At 37.4% G+C, this 22,147-nt stretch overlaps 1 protein-coding gene across 1 annotated transcript; it reads right to left on the bottom strand.

Moving 5' to 3' along the window:
• Nucleotides 1-6,085: 6,085 nt before the first annotated feature.
• LOC129762712 (uncharacterized) lies at nucleotides 6,086-15,255 on the bottom strand. Its single transcript, XM_055761220.1, has 4 exons — nucleotides 15,112-15,255; nucleotides 14,379-14,851; nucleotides 6,781-7,155; nucleotides 6,086-6,713 (listed from the first exon to the last, which is right to left on the bottom strand). The coding sequence occupies exons 2-4, from the start codon at nucleotides 14,725-14,727 to the stop codon at nucleotides 6,577-6,579; spliced, it is 861 nt and encodes a 286-aa protein (XP_055617195.1). The 5' UTR covers nucleotides 14,728-14,851; nucleotides 15,112-15,255; the 3' UTR covers nucleotides 6,086-6,576.
• Between the last annotated feature and the right edge of the window lie 6,892 nt (nucleotides 15,256-22,147).

The raw sequence follows: 22,147 nt of genomic DNA, 5'->3' as shown, positions 1-22,147 counted from the left end.
TTGAGAAATTTTCCTACAAGAATAATCAGTTGTAGAATTTTTTTTCAATCAGATTGGCTTGTTGTCAGCCAAATACTTTTGTGATGTGACAACACTGTTGAAAATTGATGATTAATTTCATAAATTACAGATACTTTTCAAAACATACAAATGATCTTTGTCCTATGATTTGTCAATAGATAAGAGTTGATTCTTGAATATAAAATGTAGTCTTGTTTCGACTTCCGGTTTACTGATAACTTATTAAATGACAAAACAAAATATGTGAAATCCATACGATATGGATATTCGGGTGAATAGGTCTTACCAGCGGAAGTCGAATATCGTATTCCGACGACATTTTGGAATTTAAGATGGTGACTTCCGGTTCGTCAAAATCGGCTCTGAAAGAGTGGAAATGTCATGAAACCCCACAATACGATCGGAAATTAAGTCTTCCATGGGTGCACGAAAAATAGTGAAAAAAAAGAAATTAAAGTTTTATAATGAGTAGATAGGTTTGGAGAGATAGGAAGATAATAGAGTGGGAAGAACTTGGCTTTAGAGCGACGCATGTAGAGTTAGATACAGAAAGTGTACATCAGATGCACACGCAAACGTCAAACGTCAACAGTCAAACGCCTTCGCACAGGAATGTGCATATGCACACACAGATCCAAATACATAGAGTTAATAGAAAGTTTATGAAAGTGAAATCGAATGCGTTCCCGCAGTAGTGAGCGCAGCTCGATGAGCCAGGCTTGTGCGAGCCATTGACGGCAAGCGCCAGAGTGAATGTTTTAAATAATTACAAAGTAAAAATTTAAAAAAGTAAAAATGGATTTTTTGTTATAAATACTTTCAAACATTCAAACATTCTTAATAAGCGAACGTTCAACGATTTTATCAACCCTTCAAAATTTCGTGTTATTATAAATTTTCTAGTACTTCTACCAAAACTCGTCATTATAATATCCTCGTACAACATTCACAATTCTCGTTCAAGATTCTTCAATCTCTTGCAAATACAGGGCGAACTCGGTTATATATAGTATTGGATTTATATTCACTGTGTATAATCGAATCAAAAAAAATATTGTTTTATTCATTGTTCATGCCTATATGTTTCGATTTTTTGAATATAAAAGAAGAATTTAATTTTTGATTCATCCCCTTAAAATCAGAAAACAACTTTCCCGCATGAAAAAAAATAATTTATCCAGAATCTCTCAGGGGGTGATATATCATCATGTTTGATGAAAAAAATCCTTCCACGCATGTGTTCGAATTTCAACAATGACAGAGTTATAGAACTTTTTTCTGTTCAGGACTCTGTTGCCTCAAACTGGCTCTACATTAAAAAGTACGCTACGGAAGACGATTTTGTTGCTTCCAGTTTAGTACAGGATATAATAGTCGAACATCTAAACTAGTGGATTTAAATAACATTTCGGAAGTGAAAACTTAAAAGTTAGTTTTTTTAATGTGTTATTATTTATTTTATCTTAAAAATTAATTGTTTCTATCAATTTAATTAAAGCTCTCTAACCGGTCTACAATTTTTTTTTTGTGACACCCAAGTTCTATCTCTCTTAATTTCGTTGCAATATATATCCAAACAATTCCTGGTAAGCAAAATCTTCAAACATCACGATTTTTACCCCACTGTACATATAATACCCACCTAAATTTCACTTTAACGTTGAAAGGCTACCTTTTTACCTGAAATAAGTCATTTTCGAATTGTAAAAAAATGTGTTTTTCAAACTGTATATCATCGAGTTCCAAATTGTATATAATCGAGTCCGACCTGTAACAGGTTTCTACGTTACAGGGTGTACATGTTTTTTAAAAAAAAATTAATAAAAAAAGCCAGATCAAATTTATTCACTTGATTAGTTCTCGAGTTATATAGAAATTTGTGTTTCACTCGTATGGCAGCCTCCTCTGAGAGAGGGGGAGGAGTGTCGAACCACCACAGAAACGTTAGTGGCTCCTAGAACCTCCACATGCCAACTTTGGCTTCTTTTGCTTGATTAGTTCTCGAGATATGCAGAAATTTGTGTTTCATATGTATGGCAGGTCCCCTTTAGAGAACGAGGATGAGTGTCGAACCATAACAAAAAAAACTTTTTTTGTCCCCTTAAACGTCCATAAGTCAAATTTGGTTTTTTGTTTCAAACTGTATATAATCGAGTCCGACCTGTAACATGTTTCTCCGTTACATGGGATACATGTTTAATATAAAAGTACTAGCTGACCCGGCAAACTTCGTCCCGCCAAAAATTTGTTTTTTGTAAAATATGGGAAAGTTGGATCTGATAAAATGTTCTTTACTGACGGTTCATACATAAACGGGTCCACTGGCTTCGGCATCTTCAATGAAAATTCCAGTGCCTCTTTCAAACTCAAAGATCCTTGTTCCGTGTATGTCGCAGAAATGGGTGCGATATACTATGCTCTAGGGATCATTGAAACACTGCCCATCGACCATTATTTTATTTTTTCAGACAGTCTCAGCTCAATAGAGGCAATCCGCTCAATGAAAGTTGATAAACGCTCATCTTATTTCCTAACAAGAATAAGACATCTATTGAGTGTTTTGGTCGAAAAATTATTCAAGATTACCTTAGCATGGGTTCCCTCTCATTGCTCGATTCCGGGGAATGAGAAAGCGGACTCGCTAGCTAAGGTGGGCGCTTCAGAAGGCACACTTTTTGAAAGGCAAATTGCCTACAATGATTTTTTTCACATTCCTCGTCAGGACACACTCGTTAGTTGGCAGCGCATGTGGAGTGAAGATGAGTTCGGTCGTTGGTTACACACGATTATCCCTAAGGTCTCGACGAGTGCATGGTTCAAGGGATTGAATGTAGGTCGTGATTTCATTCGCGTGATATCTCGGCTTATGTCCAATCACTACAACCTAAACGCGCATCTCTATCGCATTGGGCTCGCAGCAAACAATCTTTGTGATTGTGGCGATGGCTACCACGACATCGAGCATGTTGTCTGGTCGTGTATCCGGTTCCATGCTGCTCGCTCTCAGCTCTCTAGAGCACTGAGAGCAAAAGGCAGACAATCGGATATCCCCGTCCGGGATATCTTAGGTAGCCGGGATCCTGATCTTCTGCTTCATCTATACCTGTTCCTCAGAAACGCCGATGTCAACGTTTAATGATGTTTCCTTCGTTGTGTCCCCGTTTCATATCCCTCCTATCCGATCGATAAACTTTTACTTAGTCGCGGCAATACATACACACACTCTTTACAGATGCACGGGCCGAAGGTTGTGCAGTCCACTGATCATTCAACAAGAACCAAAGGTTGTACCGCTCATGACAACTCTACACGAGCTGATGATTGCGCCGGCTAGTGACCATTCTATCCTGGATTCCTCGAGTCGAGAAAGACGCACCACGCTAGATATGGGGTACAAACTAGGGGGGCGTTGCTGATTAATGGTCAGCTGCATCCCATTAGGAAGTATCCCGTGACGGGCACACGTACAGAGCATCGAAGACTGCAACATACCAATTATGAGAACACTTGTAATACTAACCTCGAGCCAACCGCGAGTAATCGGTTACATATTACTAATATAGTTGTAAGACAAAAATTGTCAAAATATTGGACTCCCGGCCCCGTCAGGCTAACGCCACATGTGCCTTAATAAAAAATATATTTTGGGAAAAAAAAATCAGTACTATCTAACATTCACGTTTTCTTACTATGAGCAAGTTCATGGGTCCAATCGCAGAACTGTTCTTTGATTGATCTTCTATTCGTCTCCGTTGAATTTACTTTTTACTATAAAATTCCTAGTATTTCTAACAAAAGTCATCATTATAATATCAGATTATTTTCAGACACAATTCTCGTTCAAGATTTTCAACCACTTGTAAATAACATGTTTCTCCGTTACATGAAATAAATGTTTTATACAGACAATATGGTAGAATAAAGACAGCCTTAAATCGGACAATACCTTCCTCGAGTTCTGCTCTTATCAACACATCTGGCGATCCTTTTTTTTTTTTGGTATAGATAGAAGAAGATATAGGAGTGCGTTTCATCATATGAAAATCCATTTCCAGTTTCGAACAAAGATCAATTTCGTTCGCGCAAACATCAAATGGACTAACAACACTTGTAATGTAATTGTAGAACATATGGGAATTTAATTTTCTGAATTTTCCCTTTTTCCTTCAGAGTCTTCCGAAAATTTTCAGTTGCCATGTTTGGCAGGAATATTTTTGGTTGAAATATGTGTAATATTTTTATGGGAACCCTCTCCATTCCAGAGGAGGTAGGGGTGTCAAACCATTATAGAAACATCTCTCATACCCAAAAACCCTCACATTCCAAATTGTTCTTGATTAGCTTTCGAGTTATATAGAAATTTGTGTTTCATTTGTGTGACAGTCCACCCTTATAGAGGAAGGTGTAGAGTCTAACCATCATAGAAACATTTATTGCATCCTAAAACCTCCACATGTCAAATTTCGTTTCATTTGCTTGATTAGTTCTCGAGTAATGCAGAAATTTGTGTTTTATTTGTATGGCAGACCCCCCTTAGAAAGAGGGGTGGGGTATCTAACCACCACATAAACATTTATTGCTCCCTAAAACCTCCATGTGCTTAATTTGGTTCTATTTGCTTGATTAGTTCTCGAGTTATGTAGAAATTTGTGTTTCATTTGTATGGCAGACCCCCCTTAGAAAGAGAAATTTGTTTCATTTGCATGGCAGCCCCCTCTTAGAGAGGGGGGTGGAGAGTCTGACCATCATACAAACATTTATTGCACCCTAAAACATCCACATGCCAAATTTTGCTTCATTTGCTTGATTAGTTCTAGAGTTATGCAGAAATTTATGTTTCATTTGTATGGCAGTCCCCCCTCAGAGATGGTGGTGGAGTGTCTAACCACCATAGAAACATTTATTGCGTTCTTAAACCTCAATATCCCTAATTTGGTTTCATTTGCTTGATTAATTCCCGAGTAATGTAGAAAGTTGTGTTCAATTTGTAAGGGGGGATTTGTATGAGGGGAGAGGTCTTAGAGAGGGGGGAGGGGTCTCAAACTATCACGAAAACCTTCCCCGGGCCCAAAAACCCCTACATACCAATCTTCATGTTGATCGGTCCAGTAGTTAGTTATAGTTATATATATATATATATATATATATATATATATATATAGATAACAAAATGAAGACAGCTCAAATCGGTCGATTTCTTTCTCGAGTTTTGCATTTATGGAACACTTATGGAACACATTTGGCGATTTATTTTTTTTATATAGACAACAAACATCAAATGGACTAACCACGCTTATAACGATGTAATTGTAGAACATATGGGAATTCAATTGTCCAATATTTCTCGTTTTCCTTCAGTTTTTACTTGATTAGTTCTTGAGTTATGTAAGTTATTTTTGAACGAAAAATTGTGTTCAGTGTTGAAGTACATTTTTGGCTACCGTAAAATTACCTTATTTGGTCCGATGAGCAGCCACAAAAAAAAAGCTGCTAATGCATCCCTAAACATTTACTGTTTGGTGTAGTTTGCGGTCCGATGGAATCATTGGCCCGTACTTCTTTGAGGATGAAGATGGGAACAACGTTACTGTCAATGGTGATCGCTTTCGTGCAATGATTTCCAACTTTTTATTGCTCCAAATACAAGAGCTGAATTTGGTTGACATGCGGTTTCGGCAAGATGGTTCCACATGTCACGCGAAACACAGACGAAACGATTGACCTATTGTATTTATCGTATGTTTTTTTTTCTATAAACTAAGAACCAAACTTTTTCAAGACATCCTTAATTTTGATTCTGTAGGGTGCGAATTGGAAAAATATTTCAGATATTTTTTCTTGGAGGAATTGTACAAAATCGAGGCACGCACAATTGCAGATGTACTCAATAAAGCGTAACTTTTAGAAATGTAAAACTATCACACTACAAATTTTATAGAATGTCAATGACAGATGTGCCAACCTACAAAAAAAAAAGTGAAAAATAAAAACTGGTGACTGAGAGAGCCACACGGTGGTGATTCCGGGAACTTTTTGATCGCGGTAGTATGTAAAAAATCAGCTGTCGATATTTTTTCAAAATTTATTACTTCAACGATTGAATTAAAACAGTAATTAGAAGCTACTTGTGCACTATCAAACTTATTATTAAGGCAATAAATAATCAATAAATATTATCTACTCCTAGCATTATTGTAATACTAACAAGCACATTTTCAGAGAAAGAAAGCCGGAGAAAGTCTTAGGCAGAGAAAATTAGCCTACGTTAGCAAAGACTAGAAATTGATTAAATTAATATAAAACTGCAAGAATGTAAGAAAAAAATAAGTCAGAAAAATCAGAAATAAATATATAGCATAAGTATTGCTTAGAATCGAAAATTGTAGCAATATGCTTCAGAAGGATCAAATAATTACTTAGTAGAATCAGAAAGTAAGAACAAATCTAGGGATTATAAACAAAGACAAGAAAGAGAGAATACAGGTGGTGAAAATTCATTGGAGAATGAGTCCATTCATTAACGAACACTCCATACTCTGACAACGTCTTCACTCTTTAAATCTTCTGACTTTCCATCGCATCTACAAAGTTGTATCCACTGTAGGCCCGATTGGCGGCCCAATCCTTGCTGTACGCGTTGTACGGTGAAGCTGAGTAGGAAGGATATGCTCCATATCCTGCATACGATATTTCTGTGAACGAATAGTGATAGAATGGATGTTTTCAATTGTAACTATTCAATCGAGACGCAATCATTACCTGGCGATGACTCTGTGGCGATGTGGGCGTGGGAATGAATGACATGCGGCTGGATCCGACAGATGCTACTATTGCGGAAGTAATGGAAGATGATCAGCCCTCCGAGAATGAGCAGAATTTGAATGAGGCCCACGCCAAGCAGGATGGGTTTCAGTAGCAGCTTCATGTGAACCAACTTGAGCAGCAACGCAAGCGGCAAAATTAGTCCCCATTTGTTCTTTTTCTTCTTGCCACGTGTCTCGAAATCCTCGCTATCGGACAGCAAGCGGGCACCACTCTCCGCTCCCATTCCGATTCGTACGCCATGGACGGCGATAAAGGTGTTCAGCGACCGTTGGAGGAATTTACCTGCCCTCAGCATCTCGTTGTCGTACGCTGGAATGGACGAAACGGCAGGATTAGACAGGATCAGTATATATTTCATTGCTGAAATAAAAGGTTTTCAATTACGTCTCGGCAACTGAACTTGTTGAACTGAATTTTGTGAGTGTGGTTTTTCTCTTCGGAATAATTATTTTGAGTTTTAAATTTAGAACTATGAATTCATCAGCCACGCAGTCCGAACAAGATGCATTCAACACATCTTACAGCAGCCTGGATGAGTAACTGCCGATCCATATTTCAATGATGTGTATTTCTATATACTTTAAATTTTTTTCCCATTTTAACCTCTCGAAATGGTTGGGTGACTGTGGCAGTCATATCCAATGATCAGAGTTTGAGATTGTATATATAGAGTAGTGCGGGGCAAAGGTGCGCATTGGCCTTTTTGAAACAAACGAGCATAAAAATTTGGCAAATTGTATTCATTTGACACTTTATTACACAAGCAGCTCACACATTTAAGCAAGACACATTTCACGAAGGTGGCAAAAAGTTATGAAGTAAGAAGAGTTTTGCGTTGTTTTGATCTAATTTTTTTCAATTTTGGGGATGATGATTTAGTTACCTAAACTAAGCGGAGAGTTCGAAACTACATTGTCAAGGAAACCTTCATTCTATAGTCGATATTGGTTTTTGTAAAAAAGTTTAAGAACTTATTTTAGAAATTCGATTAGTTAAAAAATTGCTTGTGGGACAAAAGTGCGCAGTGGCTGTGGGGCAAAAGAACGTTAGCGTTAGCTCTAAAAAAAAATCATAAAATGTTTTCAAACAAACTATTTAACGGGACCTACAAGAAGAAAACTAATTTAGGAAAATGCACTTCAGAAATGCTCGAAATGGTCCGACAGAGACTTCGGGAAGGAGTCTCGAAGCGTTGGATTGGGGCAGACCTCGGTATTTCTGAATTAGCCTTGAGGAAGAGGCTTATAACAGTAAGTGATTTATGATTTGAATATTTTTTTATTGATATTTTATTGATTTGAATATTTTTTTATTGATGCTTCTCCCGTTGGTAATGATTATGCATTTATTTTTGTTACAAGTTATCTCAGAAGTTCAATTCTTTAAGTGCGCACTTTTGCCCCGTACGGTGCGCATCTTGTCCCCATCTTGGGGCAAAAGTACGCATTTGCCATTTTGTTTACAATAGATATTTTTCCAACTATAAACAAAACTTGAGAAATTCTTGTACTACGTTTCAAAAATAATATATATAGTTACAATTTGGTAAGCTTTTATTTCAAGAGTTATGAGACGACAACAGTTGAAGCCCATATATACGTTGCTAGTAGCTGACCTGACAGTGAGCAGCTACTGGGCCGGTAAACTCGCTCGACAATTGGTTGACTCGCCTTGTCCGTTCACACAGTGTGAGCTGCTGACGAGAAACTAGGTACTACAACATTGGCTCACCAGGGATGCCAGATGATTTTTCAAATATCCATCCAATAGTCAGAAACAGCAATCAGGTCCGAATTTGACAGATGATTGATCCGAAATCGACTTCTTTATTGACAGTTTTCGTCTCAGGTTTTCAGTTGCATTTGTCATTACACAATTTTATCGCGAAATACATGCTGACCGTGTATAAAAATAATTTGTGCTGATTTTTTTCGAACTGAAGGTACTATCCGAAAAAGCAGAAAGGCAAGAGGATTTGGGCCAGGAATTGGATGCAAAGAAAAGGAGCAACAAATACAATATTGAAGGAACTCTACGATAATAATCCTCTAGAGTACAGAGCAGTGTTGAGAAAAACACCTGAATAAGTGGAAACACTGTTGGATTTCATTGGTCCAAAAATACAACGCCAAGATACACTCATGAGGGATGCTATACCTGCAAGAGTGAAATTAAAAAACGACATTGATGTGCATTTCTTCTGGAATATCGTTCAGATTGTTGGCGATATTTTCTAGAATCTCGGAAACATCCATAGCTAAGATAATTCCGGAAGTATGTGATGCTATAAATCGCAGTCTAAAAGATTTTTTTAAATTTCATCTATTTAGCCTTTCCAGCAGCTTCGTGAAATTTTGTGAAATGAAAAAGATAGGTGGATTAAATACGCGTCAAAATAAAGTAATGAATGAATTTTGAATGAAAATTGTGTCCGATAATGATTCTTTATTAGAGATTCTCAAGAAAACTATTTAAAAAAGAAAGCGTGCAAAACAAAATAACAACGATTTCGTTTAGAAACTATAAGGTTTCTATTTGTTTTTCCAATAATTCAAGTTTATAAATATCTTCGCACATTTTCAAATATCTTAAAAATAGAGACATTTCTTGACATTTTACGGCATCCCTGATTCAAACGCTAAATTTTGTTTTTGATATTTTGAGGGATGCGAGTGCGAGTAAAATCAAAAAACTTTGAAGTAGCTCGCACGCCGGATCTCGCATGACACTAACTGACATGATGTGTTCACACGATGTGAGTAACTGCATATTGCAGTAACTGACTAGACCGACTCGTATGCTTACTCGAACCGTCTGAACCCGGCTTTAGATGGGCACCTTTACCCCGCACTACTCTACAACCTTCTTCTTGAATGGCGTTAACGTTCTTGTGGAACTTTTGCCGTCTCAACGTATGAACTAACTAGCGTAATTTATTAATACTTAGTTGAGATTTCATAAGCCAAATAACACGCCTTGAATGTATTCCGAGGGGCAAGCTCTAGAATACGCGTGCAAGTCGAAGGAAATTTCTCTGACGAAAAAATCCCCCGGCCAGGACGGGAATCGAACCCGAACACCCGGCATGATAATGTAAGACGCTAACCACTCGACCACAGGTGCACCACTATTCTACAATCATTCCATGCCAAACCGATTTAGTTGTTCTCAAATTTTCATGAAAAGTGGTAGTTTTGTTCTTTATCGCAAAATATTAGAACCGCATTTTTTTGTTTTGTCATTAGGGTGCTCATTTCCATTTTAGGATGGTTTGCAAATTAAATTTTTCCACTTTTTTACAAAAACGACTTTTTTACAAAAAAATCATAACCTTTGAAATTTTTGACCAATCGAAATGATTGACATATCAAATTAAAGCCAATACGCTAATATTTTTTTCTGCATTTGCTAAAATATTGGATTTTGTTTTCGTGATTATTGATTGTATTTGTTTTTGACTTTGGTATAGAGAGCGCTATATATATTTTTTTGTGTTTTTTCTTGAATGTTGAGGTTTTTGTTACATAACATATCCAAAAATCTGAGATGTGATTTTTTCGTTTTGGAGTTATTACTTTTCTGATAGCTCAAAAATCATTTTTCCACATTATCCAAAAATGACATTTCTCAAAAATTCACAACTATTGAACTACTAGACCATTTCAACTGTATACTTTCGGAAGCCCGAAATGGAAAACCCGTATAAAATGAAATGGAAAAAACGTATAAAAAACTTTGGTAAAATTCGACAGGTGGAAGAAAACAGTAGCATGAACACAGTAAGCACTTTGATTGTCAAAAAATGAGAGTTTTCCGATCGTGGTTTTAAGGCTTTTCCCGCTGACCAAACAAACTTTTCGTGTACTGTGCAGTAAAGTTCTGTTCGCCTACATATGAGGAACAATTTGATGCAGCGAAACTGTAAGTTTGATAACAATAAATGAAATTAATTGCATTTTAATTCTTGCATGATGCGTAGGGTGACATGGACACGTTTCTGTGGGGTGAATTGGTTTGAGGCTTTTCTTTGGTCTAATTGATCCAGATGCCGCTGAATTACGAAAAAAAGGTTGGGCAGACAACGTTGGAAGATGGAGGAGCTTGTGAGAGCATCGCAGCCTATCAAGGACGGATTTTCTTTGAACATGCATCGAAAGTGTTTCAAAATGCTCGAACGACAGTGAAAAGATTCATGCAAAATTCGAAATGGTCTCAATGCAATTTTTCTGGTCTGGAATCTTGCCAAGACACCTGGTATCGATCCCAGAACACTGTTACTGATTGTAATATTATCGTGAATTTCCTTCACATAAACATAAGTATGTTTTTTTTCGATGAAACACACACTGGACAAAATCACTCCACAGACGGTCCAAATCACCCCGCATCAAATTCCAATGTCCAAAAATCATCTCTTTTATTTTATAATATATTTGGTGATTTGAAGCTTGATATATTGATTAAACATTATTGATTGAGAGAAAACAAGTCAATGCTTCAAATAATGTGTTAATTCATTTTATTTTTCAAATGAATGTGTTTTTTATACAAAAAAACGGAACGAGTTAAGTTGCACACCCAATATTTGAAACTTCCATTAGGGGACAGCGGGGGAAGACGGCCACCCTCTAGGTCATTGAAGCAATCAACTATTGGACAATTAACAGAACTCATTTTAGTGAATTGCATTACTCTCAATCATGTATATCCACTTTAACATGTGTAAAAGTGAAACGTCATAATAAATAAGAAATAAATAAACTATTCATATGACGACGAGCACTGATTTATTATTTTGCTTGAAGAAATGAAGATCATTCATCATCTCATTCATTATTTTGTTTGAACACACGTGCTGTAATATCATGGCAATGCATGCGTTAAATAAGGCAATATAAAGAGCTGTGTCGGCGTTGCTCATGATAGCGTCTCGCAAGTGAGTGTATTTTTCCTTACACCACTTCTTATTGTCTAGAATCGCAGTCGTTCGCCCTTTACCTCTTTATCGTTCGCAAATAATTCTACGTTGAGATGGTGAACGTTAGGAACATTAGGAACGATAGTACCATCGAAGAAGAAGATGGAGAGCGTTGTTTGAACGGTATATATCAACAATGAACTCCAGATTATTGTTTCTTATGGTTATTCTTAGAATCATAATTTCTCGCGTCGCTGTGCAGTCGCCTACCATGACTCCAGCAATGTTTTCAACAACATAAGCATTGAATGTATACACGTGTTCTCCAGTCGGTATTTCATTAAGATTGACGACAATAATGTGATTGCCACCTTTTAATCCGAGCATGTATGATATGTGGAATTTCAATAATTCATGTTTATTCAAAAAGTCTTCCAGTTCGCCGGGAACACTATTGATTTGTTTGAATTAAGGTTATTAGCACATGTGTACATGAAAGTTCGATGAAGTGAACTTAGTGCCATCTGTCATTTAACAACGTAAATAAATTCGTGTTCTTCGAAAAACGAACGACGGATCGATTATTTGTATGTTATTTATGCCCAAATTCTAAAATAGCGATTAAAAAAATATGATGGGGGTGAACCTTTGAGGTTATATTTACTTTTATGCCAAATTTAAGAGAAAAAAATAGAAATAGAAATTATTTAGAATTTGTTCTGCATAGGGCCACCCTAATCGGTATTAAACATACGGTAATCGATACCCTAGCGATATCATATATAGTTTACGTCCTATTCCCATGCCTACAAAGTATGTTGTGCATAATTACATGAAAATCGGTCGAACCGTTTCGGAGGAGTTCGACCACGAACATCGTGACACGAGATTTTTATATATATAGCAATTGAGTTATTTTCACTCGACTCATACTAGGAGTATGACGACCACTGTTGTAAGAGATATGATTTGCCATACAATATATCATTATAACGCACATCACTTGTATTGTTGGTTGCATAATTCATAATAATTTTGAATTATTATTATTCCACAAGGGTTGTCCATTAAGTACATTGTAGGTAATTCAGGGAAAATTACCTCTCCTACTCTTATCACACTTGATCTACAGTACAATGGTTTTGATCTGTAGTACAATTTTGCCGGGAACAATAATTCTCTATACGACAAGAATCATATGGCCGTCATACCCCTAGTGGTGGTCAAAGTTTCCCCGCATACCATTTCTATATCGGTTCTGATTTATCATATAACATTATTGAGCTTGAGCTTGAGCTTGGGAAGACTGTACACATCGTAGTCGCTCTCCGTGACTGACCTGAACCAACCAGATTGCACAAAGAACACACAGAATGACGCTTGGGACTAGCAAATCGTTCTCGTTGTGGAATTTTCAGTGATTCGAGCTTTAAATGGTCAAAAATGACGCCAGCCACGTCCTTACAGTCACCAGGGTAAGGGAAGGAATGTTAGTATGATAATCGCCGCCCGTAGGCCAGAAGGGTCGCCTCTATAGCGTGGTTCCCTAGCGATTATCATGGAAGGAATAGTTGTTAGTGGGAAAGGTCGAGAATCAGGATTCACTGCGGTATATGATGTGATTCAATAATCGCGAACTCTTAGCCATTTATCAGTAAGAAATGCCCAAAATCAAATGTATGAACACAGTGGGAGAGAAGTATATCAAAGATATCAGAGGGTGACCTTAGAAGGTAACTTGGAGAACCTCTTCATAATATACGGACAAATGCTATATTTCTGAATTATCTGAATTATCTGAATTACGAGTAATCACGCACAATCTTCTTTAGGTCGGCATTTGAATAATTTTCTCTATTGAAAATGTTTCAAATTACAATGTTCATTCGTTTCTAGCCTTGTCATAAAAGCCAATCGATCTATGGAGAGTCGTGGAATTGAATCCACGGCTGTTCTCGGGCACAGTTATTGAGATTATATAGAAGCCTACACTTCAACACTGAAACGGACCGACGATATATTGCCTGATTGATTACATAACGAATAAAAAAATACATTTCACAACTTTCAACATCCAGCGATAGAGAAAACAAGATTTTGAGCGTTAATAGCTCCTACTGATTTATCATATAACATTATTGAATAAAAAGTAAACTTTCTGAAAATAAATGTAATTGATCAATATGATTGATGCTGACACAATGAAATGCTTCAATTTTGTATACATTGTGTTTGATTGTACCCTATGCTTAGGGTGGCCGTCTTACCCCGTCCTCCCCTACATGTCTCATTTTCAATTTCGTTCAATTCAATACATTCTATTTGCTGATAGAAGTTCGAGAAGTAGTGAGACGCTTCAAACGTCACAACTCTATGAAATGAATCCATTTTTTTTCGATAACGAATAAATATACAAGGTTTGGGTAAAATTTCTACGGACATTTCGATAGTATTATGGTGAAATATTGAAAAGGAACCCTTATAAATACTAGCACATCAACTATCTTTTGGCTATGAGACCTCCATCATTAATTTTAAAGTTCACATGTCATTAACCCTGAACGCCGGCTATGATTTTGTAAATCACACAAACCACACCAAACATAAAACTCACGTAATATCTGTCGCGCCTCGGGAAACACATCGTCTTCCTGTGGCTCGTTAAGCCGCACCAGCTGCAGACCGTTGCCACCTTCATACGGATGATCCTCCGATACGAACCAATTCATTCTGCCGGAAGCGAATGACCAAACGTAGCGCGAAAATCGATACTTGAAACACGAAAAGAGTCGTTTCGATTTGTAGCACTCCGACTGGGTGGTGAGCACGTAGTCGTCCAATTTGTTCGGTGTGTTCGAGCTGCTGGACCCCCCGGTGTCATCTGCCCGGGTCACAGCGGTAATGGCCATCAGCATCAGTAGTGCTGTTCGGGAGTTCACGTTGTGGCTTCTGCTAGGAACCATCCTGATTATTGATTGGTTGAACTGTTGTTTATGGTTTGAGGTTTTCCTGCTCCCGCAGGCAATTGACAAACTGCTTAACGCGGGTCACACTCTATTTATTCCTGCTCTGAAGATTCACCACCAACTGAACCAGATAATACCACCGAAGAAACCGCGCACAGATTCACAACAGGGATGAAGATTAAAGACTTCACTAAACATTGAGATTTTAATGTTACTCCACTGGCACAAAACTGTATCCTGCACAGCGACTGCGAAATACACTCTTGTCGTAATCAGTGCACGCAGACGTTGTGTGGTTGGTATCAACAGAGCCAAGGCTTTTATATATCGCTATATTTTGACCACCACCCTTGGATAAAGTTGTCCGAGACCAGTACTCACTTTCCTTTCGAGGTCGTTCTTCCACACCTAATCTATATGCACCGTCCGGATGATTAGTATTTTTTTCAAACTAATTAACCTACCCGCGACAACAACTACAACAACAACACCGACGACTACTAGCTTCAGAAGTGCTGCTATCAATTGCGGATCATCGCAAAATGGAATGATAACAACCCGGCGACTCGTCACCACACGCGAGAAATATTCCTCTCGGTCTGATCGAATATGAATTAAGCTGATGTTTATCACATACCTTAGTTTCACTATCAATGAAATGCAGCTCTAGAAGCTAATCTCGCTTAATGAACACCGGTAACCGCATACTCGCCAACACATGGAGAAATGTAGTTCAATTTGCGTGGTGCATTTTCACGCACGATAGCCAGAACAGGTCTTCCCGGGGTGTCTTGTGATGCTACTCGTCAATCGCTAAGTAGTATTTAAGCTATCCGATAAGTTTCACGTACCCTGGTACCGATTTTTGAAATGCAAAATTCAAATCAGCTGACTTTTTCCAAACATTCAAATCAAATTCAAACGTTATAATTGCGAAATTAGTCGTATTTCATTTACTCTACGCAAACTTGCAGGAATCCTCTGCAGAGGAGTTGTTATCTAAAATTGAAAAAGTAAAAAAAAACTTTTCAAGTTAAACGGTTTAATGTACTAAAAGCTAGAAAATAATTATTCAAGAAGCAGTTGATAGTTATCACATCCCTTCCTTTATTAATCTAGGGCAATGATGAGACTAAAATAAAATCGTGGGACACATCGGATTTCCATTATACACAGTTAGTTGTTTCATCATATGCCCACGATTGGAAGGATGTTGGGTAAATTCAAGAATCTTCGTTACATAAGTAGAAATTGATGATTCAAAGTTCATCAACTATGTCCAGAAATTCATCAGTTTGGTCAGAAAATATTGACAATTTTACAGCATGAGAAATCGTTTGCAAATTCATTACTATCGTTTTTCTCTATGATAACTTTATTATTTTCCCAACTGTTAAAATTGCTCTGAGTTCTCATCTGGTTAGAGAGTAGATCATCGACATTCGCGTCGACGTATCTACTTGTATTGGTGTTCATCTTGCGATCTATTCGCTTTGCTGTGTGTTGGTGTTTGGTTTGGTGCTTGTTCCGTTTTTTCGTTTGATCAGTTAGTTGTTCAGGAAATTTACTCGCTGGGTTCGGCTGAGGCTGTGGTTGACTGTTCGGGATCGGAGTTGTGCTCTGCTCTGGCATAGATGATATTCTGGTGGGTTTTAACAAAAATTGGTGACGGAACTGGCCTTCCTCGCTGATACTCGATCACTCACTTAATTACGTGAATTGACTAGAACATGAATTGACGAGCGTTGAGAGCGCAGATGACTGATGAACTATTCTAGTCAATACTTATTCGAATTGACGTGACTAATGAATACAAATCTGCCTCTTCATTCAACTGAATTCAATCCACATTTCTACTTTCCCTGACACGAATCTCTTCACCCGCGTACATAATCTTTTTTTAACGTCTATATAAAGTGAAACAAAAACTTGACTTCTGATGCAAAAAGTAGTTACACCATTCATGAACGGTTTATTGTCTACCCACCGCGAACTCAAACCAACGAACATAGACAATTATCAGGTATGCTATATAGGTCCTCGAGTTAGTATTAGTAAATAACGTGCAGTTTGGGAGGAATTCTAAGCCAAATTTTAGTTCACTTTGTCTCCAAGTTCAATTTTGTCAAAAAACATTCAAATCAACAAAATTCCTAAATTTGATCAGTATTTCTGAACTCAACACAGCACGCTATTTTATATTTGTGATAATTTTCCGTATACGATACAAAAAAAATCTAGTTCACCTGTTGCAAATGACGTTGAACTCAAACATCGATACATGCATACGGGATACATGAGAGAGAGAAACGAATACATTTTGAGGGGAATCACTACAATATGCATTGAAATCCATTTGTCGAGGAAGAATGAAATGAGATAGTCGAGTCGTAGAGTGAGATAGCAACTAAACGCCCGAATGACTATTGAGTGATATTGACGTAGAAACTGCTGGAAGGAGCCAAAACTCCTTTTCAATTGAACACGAAGGCGATTTTCTTCATAGTCCGCTGGCTATTCTCAGTTGAATATGACTTTGCCGAGTCCTGTGTGCGAATGAAAGTTCCCGTGTCTCTCTTCTCACTTTTCTTATTTTTTTTGTGTTATCCTTCGTAGTGCGATAACGTATTATTCCTTTAATCCCTCGAGTATTTCCTCATCTAAAAACCGAACTAGATCATGGTACGTGATTGTTCCTCGACTGGTATTCAGAGGTGGGTGTTCAACCCTCTTTGATGGAGATCTTATCAGAAAGCTTTGTCTGTCGTTTTTGTGTTTCGGCTTGTTAACGGTCTACCGTTTTAAGAAGTAGCGACCCATCTCTCACTCTGCTAATTTACACGTTTTTGGTAATGTTGTCCATTGATTTCTTAATCAGAAATGATGATACATCGTCCATTGTTTGAAACCGTTGCATATTGTCGTTTCCATCTAGCTTCGGATGTTTGTTCTATTCTGCCTCGCAGTATTGTTCTTTTGTAGCACTTTGTCTGTTTCGATTTGGTTTTCTTGTTAATTCTTTGGCTGTTGATCACGTCGCTCACAATTTCATACCGAAACCCAAAGGAACCTCCTGGATCGTCCATCTCCTACCGTAACCACCAACAATTAATTTTTCACGTCTTAGGTGATACATATGTGAAGTCTAATTTCGCGTTACTCTTTCGAGCCTATCGGCTGGTATCTACCAATAACACGTGAGATGTTGGCTTCTAGTGGTTGAAATGATGCTAGTTAAATAATAAATTCATAAGCATAAATAAGAGATTTGACATACAATAGTCCAAGTTGACTTAGAATTTAAGCGGCAAATTCACTGTTCCAAAACGAGAGATGAATTACTCATCAAATTCATTGCACAATATGTCCCTCGTTTCGTATGTTGTGTGCCATGTGGAGCCGTCTTGTAACCATATGTCAACTAGATTTAGCTCGTGTATTTTGGGCAATAAAAAGTCACAGGAGGGTTGTGTCTGAGACACGACCGCATAGACGTAGGATTCCGTTGGGCTGTTTATCTGTTTATTTTGGATATGTTTGAAGAATTAAACTCTTTGATAATGATTTGGTGGTTCTGAAAAGGGCCGTTTTGTTTGGTTGTTGGATATTGTTTGTTCACTCCACCACTGTTTACAACCGAGTGATGATGTTAGAAGGATGATAATTAGTCGTTAGATGGTGCGTATCAGATAAAAGATGCCGAAGTGGAATGATATATGATGAAAACCGCCCTCTGTGACTCTAGACGAGATGCCTCCTGTGTTATATATGGATGAAATAATGAAACAAAAAAACTCAAAAACTCAAAATCAAAGTAATATAAGATAATTATCAATATCGAAAACAATTAAAAACAGGTTACATCAATATAGCGAAAACATATTTGAAATAGGAAAGGTAATTTTCTTCTATAATTTTTACTTTCTGAGTGTTTATTCAACCCAATGCGAATTTAAATTGGACTAACAACACCTAATACTATATGTAAAGCAATTGGGAAATCATTTTTTTGATTATTTCTTTACTTTTTCAACTTTTCTCGCTGTATGAACTTTCCTTGGGTGAAAATGAACACAACTTTACAGCTTAAACAGCTTAAACCGAACGACAAGTTCTCGAGTGGGAACACACCTTGGTTTCTATTTAGGAAAATTGAAGTAAATCGTTTCATATATCAAGTAATTTTTAACACAAATGCCGCCATATACAATTTTACACTTACACTTGTGCTAAATTTTTCACAATACATGATCGGTCATTGATATGAAATTTCACGAAGCAACCAACATTAAAGTTTCAAATTCACATTTTATTTGCTAGAATTAATCGTGTCACTCAGTGAGGCAACATAAAATTGCCCGCAACTTGCATATATGTGCAATGCCGATTTCTCCCGGGCATCTTGGTTTATATTTCTCTGTTAAGGAACACATTTCGGTGACAACAAAAGCTACCCCTACTTTCACGTATTTCCAATGCTGATTTCACCCAGGCAGCTTGGTTTAGATGTCTCTGTTAGGGAACCGCCGCATGTGTCGTCAATTTCGACCAATCAGATGTGGGTACTTCCGTTAGGATAGGGGTTGAGATTTTTCACTTGTTCGATAGTTAGTTTCATGACATATATTATTTTATTCAATATAAAAATTGTTATGGAGTGCCGAAATCGATTGACGCAAAAATTTCATCAATCCATCATGAAGTGACTGAGCAATACGCGTTTGAAATTGGACAATTTTTAAGATGTGCTCGATTTTCGATTTTCAATTTGTACCCCAATATGTTCCCGAAAGACGTAATCCTACGTCAAAAAGTTGGAAATCATTGGGCCTGATTCTCGAATACACTTCACGGTGGAAACGAAATGAAACGTATCCGCGATGACAACGGTACGGTGTCGACATCTGGATACGAGATTAGTTTCCCACTAAACTTATCATCATATTATCAAATTATCTTCAGATGAAATTTCTGTATGAGATTATTATATCACATGAAGAAAACAAAGTTTTCCACTCATATTAAATACCAGTTTGATACGAAGAAGTTAATTTTCGTTAATGATTTTTTATTTGAAAAGTGTTCATTCTGCCTGAAAACTCATTATTATCTTCGACACTTCACTAACTCGTAAAACGTAGTTCAATGGCGTGCCGTTTATTTTGTTTCCACCGTGAGGTGTATTCGAGAATCAGGCCCATTGCATCGGACCAAATAAACAGTTTTGCTTATAAGCGTATCAACCAAAGATGTCCTTCGTCGCTAAAGACTATTTTTCCATAACACAAAAAAAATGTTTTTTTTTATTCGCATATAATTTTCTCTCACGCGATATTATTCAATAGAGCTTTTTACATTGTTTCATGCTATATCAAGCAATTTTTCATATTTTATAGCACGTTAGAAGTTTCCTGGTCCGAAATACATTTGATGGTACTTATAAAAAAAAAGTCTGTACGTTATTCTATCTTCCATGAAAGATTTGTTTTATATGCTATACATTACAATTCCATAGTCTGTGTATGGTTTAAATTGATGAAAATTGGAAGCATTCCTTTTACCCCATACATTTGTTCTGTCCATTTTTGTGCTTTCCCAAACAGAGCTGTCAATAACGGGCAACTTATGCAGCCGCTAGAATAGAAACAACGAAGGGGGATAGCGAGAAGAGAATATTTGTGAAGTAAACTCCACCCTTGCATAGTGAGTAACCTGTCGCTAGCGTATAAGTATTGCATCTCCTCTGAAGAAAATTCTCAGTATCTGTCTGCTCCCGAAACAACAAAGGTCACTTATTCTGCTGGTTTTTTTTTTGACGTAGGACTACGTCTAACCGGAAGATATAGGAGGTGAAATGGAAATCTAGGCACTGAACAAGTAGGAAAAAATGCAAGATTTGGAACGCTTATAACTCGAGCATTTCTCAATAGATCGCAAAGGTTTTTGCATCAATTGATAGGAAATATATCTACGCATCTATCATAACGAATAACATTTCATTTTTCTTGAGATAAATAATTGAATAATTGTGAAATATCAAGCATTGTCAAAATGCACTATGTGCCCATTTTTGATTGGTCCATTTTGTGCTCCTCAAATCGTACCGACCAAAACGGGCAACCAGAGCAGCAGCGAAATAGAATGAAGCACGATTGGAAAGGAAAAAGAAAAAAAATGAACGAAACATTGGTCGCAGTCTCACACATGCGTAATTCTCGAGCCAGCCAGTCAGCTTAAAAATCCCCGCTCCGCTGCCGTAACGATCATTCTCATTCAAACCGTACACCACATCGGTTCGCATCACAACACATCAACAAACCAACCAAGCAGCCATGTCTGGACATGGCAAAGGAGGAAAAGTGAAGGGAAAGGAAAAATCCTGGCAAAGCTGGCAAAGCTGCTCGCGACGATAAGAAAAACTGCATTCAGATCAGAACACATTCGGTGGACATCAAGACAACAGGCAGTTGCAGCGAGTGGCGAGTGGCAAACGCAATCGCAAAACGGCAGCAGGTAGCAGAAGAAAAAAGGTTTTCTTTTTACTTTGGTGGCAAATCCAGAACAAGACGGCATCGAGGGCGTTCGAAATGGTTTTTTTCAAAACCACGAGTACAAAGTTTTCTAAATTGGAACCATTCCATAAAACAAGGCGCTTATCAGGGCCATTAAACCTTTCAAAAAAGAGTTTAGGAAATACAGTGCTTTCTAAAATAATATCCAAAATAATAATAAAACACAAATTGATTTTTTCATAATTTGTTTGCCAGGATCTGATGAGTATGTGAATTTGGCAGTTGTTCTGAGCTTATTGATAGTTGGGGACTTTCCTGATTATTCAATTTTCACCAATTCTTAAATTGTTTCCAGATTGAAAGTACAGTAATTTACAATTAGTTCGACATTTAGCTAATTGGACGGACATGTAATGCGACATATTTAGTTGAACATTTTTGTAAACATAGAGTTCGGGGTCCAAATTATGACCCCACATTGAAAGTCGACACTGTATCACTGTCATCGCAAATGTTCAATTACAGGTTAAAATCGCCTCCAATGCGACACTGAGTGGTGGTAATGCGACGTGCCATTGAATGTAATTTACTGTACAATATTCACAAGCTGGATGGGAAGAAATTTTCCAACTGTGAAAGCTGTGGCGAGTGGCAAAGGTCATCCGTCCCTGTATTTATTGTTGGTTTTTCAGAACGCTTCTAGCTCGTTTATTTTTCTGAGAGACGAATGAACTCTCAGAGTTTAAAGTCTCTTTAATTCAATACCGTTACCGTTTATTTCTCGACAGATCGTAGAGTTCGTCTCCAAAACCTCAGTTCTTTTTCATTTTTATTTACTTTGTTTGCGGAGACTACAAATCTTACAATTCATTCGTCTCCGAAACCACAGTTTAAGGTACGGTAAT

This window comes from Toxorhynchites rutilus, chromosome 1, assembly GCF_029784135.1.
Source record: "Toxorhynchites rutilus septentrionalis strain SRP chromosome 1, ASM2978413v1, whole genome shotgun sequence".
NCBI classification, from domain to species: Eukaryota; Metazoa; Arthropoda; class Insecta; order Diptera; family Culicidae; genus Toxorhynchites; species Toxorhynchites rutilus.
The sequence above is the reverse complement of the archived record's forward strand: the minus strand, read 5'-3'. Positions and strand labels throughout refer to the sequence as shown.

Bases quoted from the DNA above. Each gene is read 5' to 3' on its own strand.
- LOC129762712 (XM_055761220.1), bottom strand. From the start codon at position 14,727: ATGGTTCCTAGCAGAAGCCACAACGTGAACTCCCGAACAGCACTACTG. The intron at 7,156-14,378 runs GTGAGTTTTATG...CGTCCATTCCAG, and splicing joins CGAGGCGCGACAGATATTAC to CGTACGACAACGAGATGCTG. The intron at 6,714-6,780 runs GTAATGATTGCG...ATTCGTTCACAG, and splicing joins CGCCACAGAGTCATCGCCAG to AAATATCGTATGCAGGATAT.